The sequence below is a fragment of the Hylaeus volcanicus genome, chromosome 7 (assembly GCF_026283585.1).
Source record: "Hylaeus volcanicus isolate JK05 chromosome 7, UHH_iyHylVolc1.0_haploid, whole genome shotgun sequence".
NCBI classification, from domain to species: domain Eukaryota; kingdom Metazoa; phylum Arthropoda; class Insecta; order Hymenoptera; family Colletidae; genus Hylaeus; species Hylaeus volcanicus.
The window spans coordinates 6441534-6457196 of NC_071982.1; the positions used below are offsets into that span (position 1 = coordinate 6441534).

The following is a 15663-nucleotide window of genomic DNA, read 5'->3' on the forward strand; positions in this document are numbered from 1 at the left end:
GTATTTTAGATACCGGCTTGACTCGTTGTGCTTGCTATATAATTTGTCACGATACAAATTCTGGTATTTTAGAGAAGCTGTGGTTGTGATAGATGTCTCTTAAGTGTTCTTAAAGATCGAAGTGTTGTGTGGAAGTGTCCTTGAGGAAGGATTGCATTACAAACCTGTAAGTCGGCGATGTTTCGATCCTTTACGTGAATAGGGGAGGCGCAACGCGTGTGCTGACCAAGGCGAGGGTACGTTTTCAAGTGTCGCGACAACCAGGCTAAATGACAGTCGCAGGAAAACTGGTTGTCGAGTAGCTTCAGGGTTCGCAAATGCGACAATCCGTTCAATACTTCCTTGCCCAGCGTCGTTAGTTTGTTGTTATTCAGCATTCTGGAAAACGAAGGTTTCGTTATTTTTCTGTTGACAAAGCTAACTAATTTGTTAATAATACGTACAGTATCTCCAGGTCCTTCAGCTCTCGTATCGATGCCTCGTCGATACAGGTCAGCACGTTGTTATCGAGCAGCCTGGGAACAGAGAGTTAATATTTAATCCCTGAAGTCCGTTTAGAATATTTCTAGAGTTTGCTTAAGAAATATTCCCCGACAGTAACGGACTTCTTCATCGCGTGAGAATTGAGATTAAGCACTGCGAAGAAACACATCGGGGCAGAGATGATAAAACATTGGATTGAAAACGATTAATTAAAGAAAGGGGTCGAGAGGGTAGTAAAACAAAAACTGACACCCGTAAAACGAGCTTAAAAATCTTCATTTTATATTCCACGAAGCTCGCGTTTTACGTCGGCCAAGAATTTTAAATTATAGCAGAATTAATTCTACTTTCTTCAACGCGTCTGCCCAGCACGAGGTCATACTACTTAACCGTTGCCTGTATCGTTGACCCGTTCTACTGGCTTGAACTTTTTCCCGACCAGACTTCTGATTCTACTTCGGAGCGATATAACGATGATTCATCGCTTAGCAGAAAATGTATCGAGTGTACTCACAAGTATTTCAACGACGAAATCCCTCTCAGGGTTTTCGGACCGATCGTGGCGATTTGATTGTGGCTAAGATCTCTGAAACAAACGAAAAATGGTCCTTGATTCGATGTTCGAATCACGTTCGTTCAAACGAACATTCGAATAATAAATTCAAGCGGAGCGAACGGCTGCTTTCGCAACTGAAACGTGGCAACAGCCAAGCTGCGTTGATTACACGATCGAAAGCAGTGGTCGGAGGAAACCCTGGAAGACGTCATCTATCAATTAAGGTCCCAGAGCTTCGTGGCGATAGCCGGTACGTCGACCCCTCGAACTTTCCTTTCCTATATCCAAAGGTCGATTTTCAGTGGGTCAACAACACCGACGTGTAGCCCACTTTGTCGCAGTTGGTCTCGAGTTCGCTCCACATTCGCGATAAATTATTCAAAAACTCGTCGGGTGTCGACGCAGGCCTCTAGATGCTTCTCTAGAAAAGTCTCCGCGGACGCAGTCAGTTCAGGTGTGACCGTGTGCACGTGCGACGGTCACGTGGGTTGGCTATGGATTTCCTTACGGTTTCACGGGGTCGTTACACCAGTAACGAGTGACCATTTCCACGGGCTCACGTGACACGTCGGTTTCCACGAACCCTTAGCCTCGTTTCGACGTTTACAGCGGCATCGAGGTGTCCTGAATATTCAGTTCGCTCGCAGGGAATATCCGAACATTTTCTGGAATCGTATACGCGTACATGCGACGCTTCATTTTTGGCATACCGATACTTCCGTTTTAAGAAATGAGACAGATCTCTTCTCGACGATCGGGAAAATTTTGTTGACTGACACTTTTGATGTTCTACAGTAAAGTCTCCATGAATGCACAAATATCTCCACCATAAATGCACTGAAACCATCCCCACCACCAGAGGGGGGGATACTCTTTGGGGGGTCCTTCTCCAAGTTCGATTCTTGTTGCCAAACATCAGATAATGTACGAAGTCTGCCATATATGCACTAGTTCAGTCCCCAGTTTGTGCATTTATGGAGACTTTACTGTATCGTCGAGTTGAGAAATTCACCGGGCGCGGCCTGGGTCAAGGACTGACAAGGCTCTAACAAATACTAATCGAAATTATGAAAAATAAACTGAAGGGCATTCCCGCAGCGAGCTGCCGCGACACAGTTGTCGGCGTTCCCGCGCTCGAGACGTTAAATCTCTCTCTCTCGGCAGGGTCTCCTCGATCACATTCCGTTGCCATAATTTCCACGAAACGAAACAGCGTGCATAATGCATGGAATCGCGATGGTTTTCCCGTCGCGATGCTCGGTCCGCGGCGGAGAGTCAGTCACGATAATGGATTCTCCTCTAAACCGGGGGTTCATTTAAATAGATTGCGTTACGTCTCGCGTGGCGAGATCCTCGGGGCTCTCCTCGGCGATGCACGAGTTAACCAGACGTTCCGCGATGATAGGTTAGAGGTCCCGGCGCTCGGTTCACCGTTGACCATCCATTGGCTCCGAGAGGCCGCGCGCAGCCTGTAATTATGTCCGTCGGAGAGGCCACGGACGGGAAGCGTCTCGGACGAGACGAGGACGGGGAAACAAAAATAGGAAACAGAGGGTACACGTTGGCGGGAGGTGGACGGAGAAGGAGGAAAAGAGGCCAAGCCACGGTATTCCTGAACCCGGAGAGCCGCGAACATACGGCAAGAACCGGCAGATTTAGACTCCTGCTTACCAGAGCCAATCCTGAAAGCAATTACCGAATTTCGACCACGTAGACAGGCCAGGAACAAAAGGAAGACAGGCTTTTAGTGCTGCCGGTTTCATTTCGGTGCGCTGTTGCACCGCCTGGATCATGATAAGTTCCTAATTTGAACGGGCAATTTGGTACGGGCCGCGAGTGGAATGTTTCTATTGATAGCGATGCGGGGTGTATTGCGGCAGGATTGAACCTATTTTTCTCGTTTGGGGTTGTCAGCCCCTCTACTGCGCGGGTCGACTGTACGGAAAATACAGGCATTGCTTGCGGACGTAACAACGCCCTTCCACTCGTATTCGTCGATCCTCTGTACTTCAGGATTATTCTGTTACACGACCCTTCGCTACTACTGCTACGTAAACCTGACGTACACATGTTGTAACGTTCTTTGTATAAATATCTGGTAGGAGCCAATGGGAATAAAGGGCGGAGTCAAATGGAGTGGTGGGGGAGTCTCTCTCGGTGGCCTCGAACAGCCAATTAATTCAGCGTCGACTTCGATACATAGAAGTTCCGAATCTCGAAAATAAATCCTCTTCGCTCTCGCTGACAACGGCGATATAGGGATCGCAGAGGATCGAAGCTATATTTTCCGGATATTTTCGTCTATCGACATATTTTTGCGCAGGAAGTTCGCTGGAATTTCAATAATTTTCAACGCGCGGTGGGACCGACAGATTAAACTCCCATCGCGCACCAGTCAATCCAGAAAGCAATTACCGAATTTCGACGTAGTCGCTCCTTCGCTGGAACTAACAAAAGGACCTCCTGGACCTGGCCTCTCCCGCGTCTCTGTTCCCCTCGATTCCGAATGTTGCCCGCCGCTGTGCTTCGTGTGGGCGCGATAAGAGTCGGATGAAACTAAATCGGATTGATAGCGTCGGGATCATAAGACCTATTCGTTCAACACAGTTCCTCTGTCTTACGACTTCGCTTCCGTTTACCTGTCCCCTACGAACGAAATCGTTACGGTAAATCGGGCTACACGAGCATTTATTTTTCTAAATAAATGTTTGGTTAAACGTTAACGGTAGCGTTTCCATCAAAAGAGGATCGCGATAAATTCCGGCGGCCTTTCGCCGCTGTGTTTATAACAGAATTTTGGGTGAGCAATTAAGGAGCTTAAGTATTCGCGGTGAGTCGTAAATCAGGTGGTATTTGCATACAGCAAATGCAACCAACCATGGCAAGCAGCGTTATTTATCGTACGAAGCTACTCAGAATTTCGTTAAAGCTCTCTTTCCCCCGGGCAATTGTTCCTCGTTTAATATACCCTTGTTTAATATATATTGTGAATTTCCGGGATTCGAATTGGGGAATAACAGAGGGAAGTAACACTATTTTAGCTAATCATCCGCTCTCGAGATATTCAACTGGATCCGAATTCGCGTCGCGTTTCACCGTTCGAGGGGCCCGCGTCTCTTACGCGACGAAACAATACCGGGCCGTAAATTTGTCGCGTTCGCGAACCGCGAGACACTCCCCGGGACCCGATGCGTTTCGTAGCTTAAATCACCGCGACGCCAGGTTGTCAAAGCGGCGGGGGGGAACCGTTTGTCCCGGTTATTATCGGCTTAAGTGTACAGCGAACAAATGTTATTGCCTCGTAAATACAAGCTTGTACGTTGTTCGCAGGCTGGTCCGGGGTATCGCGTTTCAAGCGGCGCAATATGCTCACACGACGGAGTGATACTAATCAGCCGAGTGTCCGCGCCCCTTTCCATTGTGTCAAACCATTTATTACCGGCGAGTTTCATCCTCTTACCGCCTCGGACCAGCTTTCTACGTTTCCGCGACGGGTTAATCGCACGTTTCGTCGCCGCGGCCTCTCCGGGACACCGAGGGCACAGTCCCGAGGATCGAAGACGACCTTATCTGAACCGAACAGTCTGTGTCCGCTGATGAATGCCTTGGCGAGGGTGGCCAGGGCAAAAGTGACCGGTCAGCGTTGGAATCCTGGCTCTGTACATCTTCTCACAGTTTTAATACCGAGCCCCAATCGGGATGTGGTTGAGGCTCGAGGTTAGGAGAACGCCCCCATGCGAGAAAGTACTTGGGGAAACCTTGAAAATTGTAGAGGGCAGAGGCAGACAAAGTCCCTGTTATCAAAACCAAGCCTCTCGGTCGCTCGAAATAAATGAAACTGTACGCGAAACTTAGCTCAGTTTCAAAACCGAGTAACTGCCAGGGAGAGTCTTAGGTCTGGGTTAGGTGATCCGGAACGAGATGGTCGAAGACATCAGACGAAGCTGTCGCGTTGTCTGGTCGCGAATTTGTTCGAGACACGCGGCTGGCATTCGTGAAAGTCCGTACACGACCTGTACCTCGTCACGGTAACACAGGACGGAGGTTATCGCATAAACTTTTCAGACGATGGCCTACATACCACCCACACGTACGTACGTGTACACGCGGAAGTACACGGGTTCGGTTCGCGAGAACCCGCTGCGCTGAGACTCCGGATCGAACGTGACTTTTCGACGAGCATTCCATTCTTTTCTTCTTCTTATCGAGGCGATCGTCTGCCTAGCCCACCGAGTGACGGAGTTAAGTTTTCTGTGCTCATAGGAGGATGGAACATGTAGGATTCCCTATAGGTCATAATTACTGGGGGTCTAACGACGCCGAGTCTCGATTTAACGACCGATCTAACGCGAATCACCACCCCGCAATGGAACCCTAATCCCACCTGGAGTATATTAACCCCAGGGCGATATCTTCTACACGTGGTATAGACAGTGGCTATACTCCACCGGTGGCTATACTCTTCGAAGTGGAGTTACAAGAGTTGGAGTTACAAATCGTTGACGTAGTTCTGGTTAGAGCTTGAGAATTAAAGATTCAAAGTTAGTTGATAGGATAACCGAGTAAACTTGTAGGAATTTTCCTGTGTCAACGAAACACTTATACAGGCACTTCGTTAAGAAGATATCGGTAGAAATCCCCGACTAATCAGAGCGCAAGTGCGCCAGTGGAGCGCCCGCAGTAGCGTAGACTATGCGCTAGATGGCCGCGGTAGTGTAGGCTGCGCGCTAGAAGCTCGCAGTAGTGTAGGCTACGCGGCAGACGGATGCAGTAGTGTAGACCGCAACCGAAGTAAATGTAACGATCAGTCCTCCTGCGAGTCGAAAGAACACGAGTCAAGCTAACAGGAAGCTGCAACACTGGGCTCGACGAACGTTCCCGCCGATACTGAATCCTAATCAACCGTTTCATGGCCAGGGTCCAGTGGCAAAGGGAATAAAAGGCAGCCGGGCTCTGTCGTGATCGAGCAGGGATACTCGGCTTCCGTGTTGAGGGTGCTCGGTGGCTGCCACTCGAGGAGTCAAAAAGCCGGCTCGGGGGTAAAAAGAGAGGTCTCCTTTTCTCTGTGGCGGCGGACAGGGACGCCTCGAAGAAGAGGGGCGGACGAAAGGCGAAACAAAGGAAGAAAGAGAGCGAGAGAGGAGGGAAATGGAGATGGACCATCCATCATCCTGCGAAGTGGCCAGACGGGGCTCGAAAGTTCCTCGAGTCTCGGAGGCCTTCCGCTCTGCCCTCGGACACGTAACCTACAGTTTCTGATGATAAGGCCCGGGGATCAGGCAGCTTACAAAAGGACGTATTATGTTGCGAGCTTCGGCGCGGTTCTCACGGGCACCCGGACGCCTGATAATCCTTCATCTGGCGTGGATAAGTCGATGCCCTTGGCAGGAAACGAGAGAAGCGCACCGGCGGGGTGTTGCTCGGAGGAATGATGGAACTGTTTGGCATCTTGGACGTCTACGTTCCGTAATTTAGGGGTAGTCACTCAACCATAAATTAATTAACATGTACATTGACGAATGGTGTCTTCCTCGTGTCTCACGGGCAATCTTTTTTCTTATTCAAATTAATGAATCGCTTTTCACTTTTTACCATTCATGGTCTTCCAAGGTCGACGTTCCGTAATCGCGACGAGTAAGCTACGGCGTAATTCGATTCAATTCCGCGATACTTACAGGCGCTTTAAGTTCATCATGTTGCTGAAGAGGAGGTCGGGGATGTGACGTATTTGATTATTGTTGAGACGCAGCTTCTCGACGCCGACTAAATCCTGGAAGGCGCCTCTCTCGATGGTGTGAATCTGATTATTCGACAGCCAACTGCGAACAAAAATAGCGCTCTCTAATAATGCTCTAAAATATTTCGACGATTCGGGGTCGCTTGTCTCGGTGGAGTGTACCGTTTTTTTTTTTTTTAATTGTTTGATAAACTGTAGAGAATTCGGTTATCGTTTAACGTGCTCAAAGTAACGTCCTTCGTCCTTTGTATCAAATTTCACAGAATCTAACTAACTGTTCGTTCCCCTCCGAGTTCCAAAACCAAAAGCACCCAGCCAACCCCGACTGGCTTTGTTAGTTAACGGACAGATTGCTCGTCTACTCACAGAACGTGGAGCGTGGCCATGTCCTCGAAGTCCGTCTTGAATATCACCGAGATATTGTTACCCTGAAGGTCCCTGAAACAAAGGAGAAAACAAATTAATTTCACCGGTCGCTCGGTGCCGCGGGTCGATTATATCTACGTCGCGAAATTATAATTTCCTTCTTTCGAAGAGGCCATTGTCCGCGGTGATTAAATAATTCCATTTCATTCGAAGGGCGTTCGTCTTGCTCCCATTTAGCAACCTGTTTCGTCCTGAACCAGGATCGTTTTACGTTTCGATATAAAGATAAAGACCTATAAGGATACGATATTACGCGATTGGATCGATTTAATACCCACGGTCGGTAACCTGCGAGGACCGGTGGCTCCTCGTGACCCCCCGCTTGCGTCCACTCTCTTTTGTTTCTTTTCTCATCGACGATAACGCTCAGTCGAGCGAGAGTCGTTGGCATAAACGCAGTAAAAGAACCCACAAAACTCGTCTTTATTACCAAAATCAGACCCACATGTTTTTAACAAAATCGCTGGGTCGCCGTATCGACATACGACGTAGTTCCAAATGTGATTATTATTAACTACGAAGACACCGATAAACAAAATTCTTATACTTTACAAGATATCGTCATGAGAGTATCGTCAATAAATTGGCGACGTTTCCCCGATGAAAATGAGTCCAAACACGACCTCATCACTCGTAAGTATACGCTACCTGTCTCGTTTCCGAGAAATGTATGATAACGAAAATAGTCGGAACGAGGTCGTATTTGGACTCGTTTTCATCGGTGGTCTGACGCGAAGACAAAATAAGCACTCATTCCACTTATCGATGTACGAAGCACTTCAGGTTTCTTGTATATAAACATTCGGTATAAGGAGAGAACAAGCATCGGAATTGTCAAAGGAGGGTTAGAGATGTCGAAACATATTACGGAACGACGGTTTGAATTCATTTCAATAAAAATCCACTCGTCTCCCGCCATTCACTTTTTCCTCGCCGCCACTTGTAGTATTTATTTGCCGCGAATAAGTATTTCTGTTTCCCGTCCTCGCAAATATTTGTCCCGTGCAAAAGGGAACCGCGGCACAAAGAGCGACCTACGGAGAATTTTATCGCGAGCCCCTTTTTTTTTCCCTCGCCCGACGAACGCTGTGTCGCCGTTTACGTGCCCGCCGAAGCGACCCCTGCAACGCTCCGACTGCGTAATGAGTCCATCGGACCGTGAATCGAAATTCGTCGAGCGATGGTTTATCGAACGGTGTCGCGCGTTATATTCGTGTATTTATTTCGACCCGGCGGGAACCTTACCGTACAGGGCGATCCTAGAAACTGGGTCCACGTTCTCGGTCGTAGTTCTTTTAAACACTGTCCCGAGATATTCGAGACAGTCGAAGCCCTCGAACCATTTGCAACTGTCGGGACAGTAAACAAGAGACATTCGAACCTTTCAAAGGATTCAAGATATTCGAAACTTTCGGAGCATTTAATATGTTCGAAGCACTGTAAACTTGAAAGGCCATTCAAACCTTTGCAAACATTCAAACGCCTTCAAACCGTCCGTATTGAACACGAAAACGACAGGGAAGAAAGCGTGTGCTTTACAATATGAACAAAGCAAACTTTACAATATACGGCCATAAGCTCGCAGCAGCCAAAGAGTTGAAAATATCCCATCAAACGTTTCCAGTTTCGATCGCGAAGCGAGCGCGCGTTCGCCCCGGTGTCCTTAGGGCAAAGGCCCCGGCCTGGCGCTCGAAACGGAACGGAACGGGAAAAATCTATCTCAAACCACGCGTTTTCCTTCCACTTTTCGCGAAAAAGGCCGCTTTGCCGTTCGCCGTGGCTGCACAATTATTCCACCAGGAGCGCGAAGCGCAACGACAATATCCAGCGGCGGAAACAAGAGGAGAGAGAGAGAGAGAGAGGGAGAGAGGGAGAGAGGGAAAAAAAAGGAACGATTCGAAACGCGCCCGCGACGGTGAAATTAAAATCTCACGCAAGGCTTAAAAGAGCCGCTAAAAAACAGTCGTCCTCCGTCTCGTCGTCTCGTTTCGTTGTTGAACCGGGAGTGTCGGGAAACGAAAACGAGGAAATAATTCACGTTCCTCGTCGTTGTCGCCGGTTCGGGAAGAAAATGAGAGCCAAAGAACGAGAGAAAAAAAAAGAAAATAAGGAAAAAGGACAGAAAAAAAAACACACACACACACACACACAAATGAAGGAAGACTAAGAAAAGAATTCGTACGGAGCGAGTAGGCCCGCCTCGTTACTCGCTCCTACGTCTGGCGCCTTTTTTGTCAGGTAAAAAAGTTCCCCAGAGGAAAAAGGAACCAATTTAATAAGGCCTTAATAACTTGCCCGGACTGGGCTGCAGACGGCTGTGTTTGACGGCTAACCTCCCCCCCTCCCGCCTCCCCCATCCTCCTCTCGATCTTTTTCCGCGGGAAGAGCAAATTCACGCTTCCTAGTTACCGAGCTCTCAGTTTGAAACAATGGTGTCCGTGAGATCGTCGAGTTTCGGCTCGTTGGTCGCGGGAATTTCCCCAATTCCATAACTGGGATACAGATACGGTTAAGCTCTCGGCGTACTGGGCCACCCAGGTCCGTTGGAAGACGAGATTGCCTCACTTGGACGGTGGATATTGATTTGCGGCGAAGGAGAAATCGGGACAGTGGTCTCCAGGGAGTAACAGGAACAAGGATGATGAAGGAAGTAAAGACCGTGCAATAAAAACTGGATAAGTGCAAGAAAATCGGGACCCAAACATTGCATTTATCCAGTCGAGGTTTCTATTCTGTGTTTACATTTGCCACGAGTCGGGCGTCAAACGTAGAAAAGGACATCAAGTGAGAGAGAGAGAGAGAGGTCCGAGGATAAAAAGCAATCGGCAGAAGCGTATCGGTGAGACAATAGTACCATAGTCTCACCGATATCTCGGTTAGGATCATATTGCACTGATGGACATAATTCACGTCGGACGTAGCAAAGGGCAGAGAGTGAAAGAGAAAGAGGTCCGAGGACAAAAAGCAGTCGGCAGGAGAGTATGAATCGGTTAGGATTATATTGCAGTGAAGACTGGATAAGTGCATGAAAGTCGGGACCGAAACATTGCAGTTATCCAATCGAGGTTTCTATTCTGTGTTTGTATTTGGCTCGGGTAGAGCGTCGGACGTAAAAAAGGACAGAGAGTAAAAGAGAGAGAGGTCCGAGGAAAAAAGCAATCGGCCGAAACGTATCGGTGAGACAATAGTACCATAGTCTCACCGATATCTCGATTAGGGTCATATTACACTGCTCGCTCACTGAGCGTCAAGGGACAACCCTCCCAGCGGTGGGGACAGTCAAAACATTCAGACCTAACCTCTAAATATTAACAACGAAGTAAAACAAGCACCAAAAATTAGTAAACCGATATACACCGGTAACGGGGTAGCAAATTGAAATATCAAATCACAGAGACTCGCGTGAAGTGATCGAATCGAATCCGTCGACAGAGTAAACTTGGGAAAAAAGCCAGAGTATTTAAAATGCATGCCCTCCAGCATCTCGTCGATAGAGACGCGAGCGCTGATAGCCAATCCTCTTGATAATCGTTAAATGAAAAAACGTGTTCTCACGGTGGGTAAACACGAGCGGGAATTAAAAAAACAAAAAAAAAAAGGGAATCTCGCGTTGGAAACCAGCGCCACGGTTACGCGACATCGATCAACGCCTGTTTTTCGCGTCTGCTCTCGCAGCGGCGTGACTTTTCGCTCGACCCGCGTATGAAGAGGGTAGCGCGACACGGAGTTTAAAATCGGCGCGGAAAAGGGCAACGCAAACTTTCCGTTCCACGTTTTCGCCGTGCCTTTCGATCTCATACTCGAAAAATATCGTTGGAAAAATCGCGTAGCACGATGGCTACGATATGGGAAGTGTTTAATAAATAACTATTCGAAAGTGTCGCAACTTGAATTTTTGCTGCGGAGTGCTTTTAAACGACTTTGTAATTATTTAATAGCGGAGAATATTTCATGTAGAGCACTTTAAACGGGCTTCGTGAAAAGGAATCGGTAAATGAGTGGCCTGGAAGGAAAGATTTTGTCGATTAAGATTCGAGTAACTTGCATTTTTAATTTTGGGGATAGTTGGATGTAGTCCAAGAGATTTCCGACTTTCTGTAATTATCCACTTATACTGTTTCAATATTAATTTTGAGGGAATTAGTAATGACTCGGAAGTGTAATTTATTTATAGCACTCGCTTCGAGGGGTAATTCATTCAATATTAAATGCTACTTAAAGGTTGAGTTACAAATATGGTATGAATTACGGCTTTAACGAGAGCTCTGAGAGTAATTAACCTAATATTTCTTATGAAAAATTTAATCTTCTTCGAGTCGCGAAGTTGCAAACAAATATTACAGCAAATTAAAATTCCTCGTATAATTTATTAAAAATATACACCGTATGAAGACATAAAGTTAATTACTTTCTTTACAGCACGTGGCTCGAGATAACTATTTTGAAAAAAGAAAACAATTTCTCCAAGTTCTGAATGTACCAGCGATACGTCGAATCCTCGCATCCGTCTATTCTCAAGATTTCACAGAAACCATTTGCCCATTTATCGATAAGTATACGACCTAAGTATACCCTGTATCGTCTTCGTGTACGTCAACGTGGTAATCTCGTTTCGCGCGACAGAAGCGTCGGAGACGTCGTTCGCAGATCGAGGAACGATCGATCGCGTTATCGAATCGGAAGCAGTCGAGCCCGGCCGCATAATCCACTTTATCGTCGATTCGATTAGCCCTGAACGAGGTGAAACGAGCGCGGTTGGCAGCAACTAACGAAGCCAATACGAAGAATACGACGTCATCGGGTTATCATCTCTCCGCCCCGTTCTTCTAGACGTCACTCAAAAACCTCGAAGTAGGTAGCGATTATCGCGACATCCATTTCTAGACAGTGCAATGGTGATCCGTCATGGAAAGGATCATTGTTAAGAAAGAACGTTTAAGAACGATCCAGTAACCTGGATATAATTGCGAGAGGATTTGAAGATCTGACGACTCGGGTGCATATAAAGCCTACGAGTACTATTAGAAAGTACGTTACAGAAGAAGAGAGGCGTAGGAGCGAAGTAAATTGACTGCCGAAGGCCGCCGAGACCCCATTCCCACCACCGCGTGTAGAACCACCCACTATAGCCTCTGCCACGCCCTCTGGCCCATTTCGCTACGCCCCGACCGCTCAGCCACGCCCACTGCTTCAATAGAGAGGCTCGCTGCGACGCTACGAAGTAGCTGACAACTTCCAACGTCTTTCTTAGTCGGTTAAGTAGCCTACGGTTATAGATGTTAACCTTAATTTTAGTTTTATTTATGCCATAATTGCGTCCGCGTAGAAAACTCTCCGGACGAAACAATAAACTTTAGTCAAAGAACGAAGCCGAGAGTCTTTCGAAGAAGCTTCGTTCAACATTAGCGTGGCCCATTTTCTTCTCAGCACACTGTCACCCGACGTTGCGCGAGCCATCTCTATTCCGCATATTTCCCTTTAATGTACTGTGAAAACTTTTTTAATTCTGTTACGAGACTTGTAATGGAGACGAGTTCAAGTTTCGCATACTTTAGCTTCCGCACTCCATCGTTTTCACGGTTTTTAATGTCATTGGAACTTCCATTCGTTCTTTCAGCTTCTAATAAAGCCGAGTTACAATTCTTCGCGGGGATAAAAGATTTCTTCCGAGGAATTAATATCTCTGCGCGCAGTTTTTACCTTAAATATCGTTGTACCACCGGCGCTGTAATATTTCAGATAACACTTTCATTCGGTCGTCTATCGAATGATTATGGCAAGGGAAACAGTGTCTCGCACTCTCAGCGGTGGTGCTACCGTCTCGCCCTAAAGACTAATTAAATTTTCCATCGAGAGTTTTTACACTCCACGTTAATCAACCGGAATATCGAACTCGGAACTTTTTAACAGACCCAAACTTTCCCTTAACACCTATAACTCGCTCCTTAAAAAATCCGTTTCAAACTTATTAGGCGTTAACGAGGACCCCAAGCTACCTCCATTATTCAAGCTATTCAAGCGAAGGAACTTCCCTCCTCAGGAGCTACGAACGAGCGCTTTTCGTATCATCTTACATTCTCTCTCCAACAAAGTGGATTACAAGATAGTTAATAATGACTCAAAGATGGCACAAGCCACAGTTTCAAATATTTTAAGTCGATCATACGTACTCAAGCTATCCGTAGCCTCGCCCTCCTCGACGAGAGGGGCCGAACAGTGGAACCACACCACGTTAAACGACTTTCAGCCAATACCTTCCCAGAAGATTCCACCAGTCACCAGGCTTCCCAGAACCGAAAGATGTAGCCACAACATCGCTCGAATCGAGAAAGCGCTAATAACCCAGTGACGTCCGTCCGTCGCGGATGGAAATACACCGATAGCCTCGGTTAAATTTACCAATCCCTAAAAACTGATACACGCCCGATTCCGCGTAAAGCGAACGACCAGTTCGGCGGCGGAGCAAGTGGCGAGTCGCGGGGGACACCGTTGCCCCAGCGCTTCATAGTCGTCGATGGCATCGTCCACGATGAAATATAGGAGTTCAGTGTCCAGGCCATCGGCTCTTACCGGGGATGGATGGATGGAGGGGGGGGGGGGGGGAGTGTCGTTTCGTTCGGTCGACAGATTTGTGCTTCCAGGAACGGTAATGCGGCTTTCCGCGGCGATCCTCGGCTGCTGTGTTCAATTAAAGTGGTCCGCCATCTTCGCCGTCAGGCGATAATGGCTATCGCTCGGTGTTATCGTCCCTGGCGCGACGTACCTTTGGTTATTAAATCGGATCGAGCAAAGGCTCCTGGTCTTTTCGCGTCGTCCTCGGTGGCGCTTTTGCTCCGATACAGGCCGGGAGGATCACCGTTCCGTCGTCGCGGCGATGGGTAATTAATTCTCTCCCGGGAGCCCGCCTTGGAAGACGAAGTTGAGGGCATCTTCGACTCTAGACGTTGCGAGTAATTTATTACTCGCCCGGCGCGTTTTCTCGATGCTCTAGGCTTCCGAATCAGTAGATTGAAATTCGAGGAACCGGGGAAGTTGGGAGCATCGAGGGGTTAACGAAGATTTTCGAGATTTATGAAGCTTCCAGGATCGTCCGATACGCCCAAGTCGTTCGATTGATTCGAAACGCCGCGAAACGCGGACGAAACGATTGTGAAACGCAGAGAAATCCGAAACGAAGCGACCGTTGCGAATTGTCTCCCGGCACGGGGTGCAGCTTATCGGTCCGCGAATCTGCGATTCGACCCGGTATACCTTTGCCCGTTGATTCGATTCGCCCGGTACAATGACGTCCAACGGAAATCCAATCGCGTTCCCGGAGACACATTTTCGTCGTCGCGGCGCACTTTTGACAGGCGGCTCACGTGCCAGCTAACGAAATTACTTTTCGCGTCGTCGGGGACATTCGCTTAAACACGTTTCCACGGGTTTCCACGGCCGGAACCGGCCCTGGTGGATCTGCTGGGACGGCCTACGAAGGGAGCAAGTCCGGAGGAGGAGGAGGAGCGGAAGGGAGGAGAGCCGAAGACGAAAGGGGCTCGGGGCGACACGGCGACGTCCAGGAATAAGGTGTTGGTGCGCGTCTATATTTGTGCTGGCGTCGCTTAGATGGACCGCTGGCAGATGTAATCAAAGTTTGCAGACAACCACTCCTGAGAATCCTCCGCCGCCAATGAGCGCGAGGGCCCCGAGCGGATGTGTCTGTTTTTCCTGCGTCGATACGCTAGGACATTCCCCGTCGATACGCGGAATATGGTGATGCAGTTGGGGAATACAGTCGCGTCTAAAGTAACAAGAAGGCCACGAGCATTTCTCGATAATAAGCCTTTGACGCCAGCTTGGGTCATCGGTGGGTCGTACGCTGTGCCGAACAGTATAACCTGATGCCGCGCCACCCCACGAGGGGGACAGTGAAATTGAGTGCTGCCTCACGGCGCAAACACACCGAAAAACCTTTTGTTTGGATAACAGCGAACCAGGGCAGGCTTGGTCGATGCTTTGAATTATATTAGTCAACTGTGGAGCGTGTGAGAAGTATTTGTACTCGGTATGAATAGTCATAGGGCTTCCAGGATGAAGTTGAGGTGACACTTCCTGTCTTCGCCACTAGAGGGACGGATGCCGCGCGTCTTCTCGCAAGCGCTCGGTCCCGCCTAACGTCCGTATACAGGGTGTCCCAAAACTCGGGGAGGAGCCGGAAATGGGGGGTAGCTGAGACGATTCTGAACAACAATTTCCTTTGCAAAAATGTCGGATGGGCCTTCGTTAAGGAGATATTAAGCGAAAACCCCGACCAATCAGAGCGCGCGTAGACCGTTGGAGCGGCCGCGGTAGCGTAGGCTACGCGCTGGTGGCCGCGCTTGCACGCGAACAAGTGACTCGACGTGCATCGAAGCATCGACCTAGCGCGTAGCCTTCGCTACCGCGGCCGCTCCAACGGTCTACGCGCGCTCTGATTGGTCGG

At 48.4% G+C, this 15663-nt stretch overlaps 2 protein-coding genes across 4 annotated transcripts in view; both read right to left on the minus strand.

The window, feature by feature from the left end:
* The window catches only part of LOC128880339 (zinc finger TRAF-type-containing protein 1 homolog), a 179752-nt gene that overhangs the window by 85115 nt on the left and 78974 nt on the right, over positions 1 to 15663 (minus strand). The gene's annotated exons all lie outside the window — the stretch shown is intronic.
* LOC128880331 (protein slit) overlaps positions 1 to 15663 on the minus strand; it is a 346273-nt gene that overhangs the window by 19948 nt on the left and 310662 nt on the right. For all 3 annotated transcript variants that reach the window (XM_054130316.1, XM_054130315.1, XM_054130317.1), the window contains exons 2-6: positions 7143 to 7214; positions 6715 to 6858; positions 998 to 1069; positions 444 to 515; positions 165 to 378 (exon numbers count right to left, since the gene is read on the minus strand). In XM_054130316.1, coding sequence (XP_053986291.1) covers positions 165 to 378; positions 444 to 515; positions 998 to 1069; positions 6715 to 6858; positions 7143 to 7214 — 574 coding nt within the window. The remainder of the gene's footprint in view (positions 1 to 164; positions 379 to 443; positions 516 to 997; positions 1070 to 6714; positions 6859 to 7142; positions 7215 to 15663) is intronic.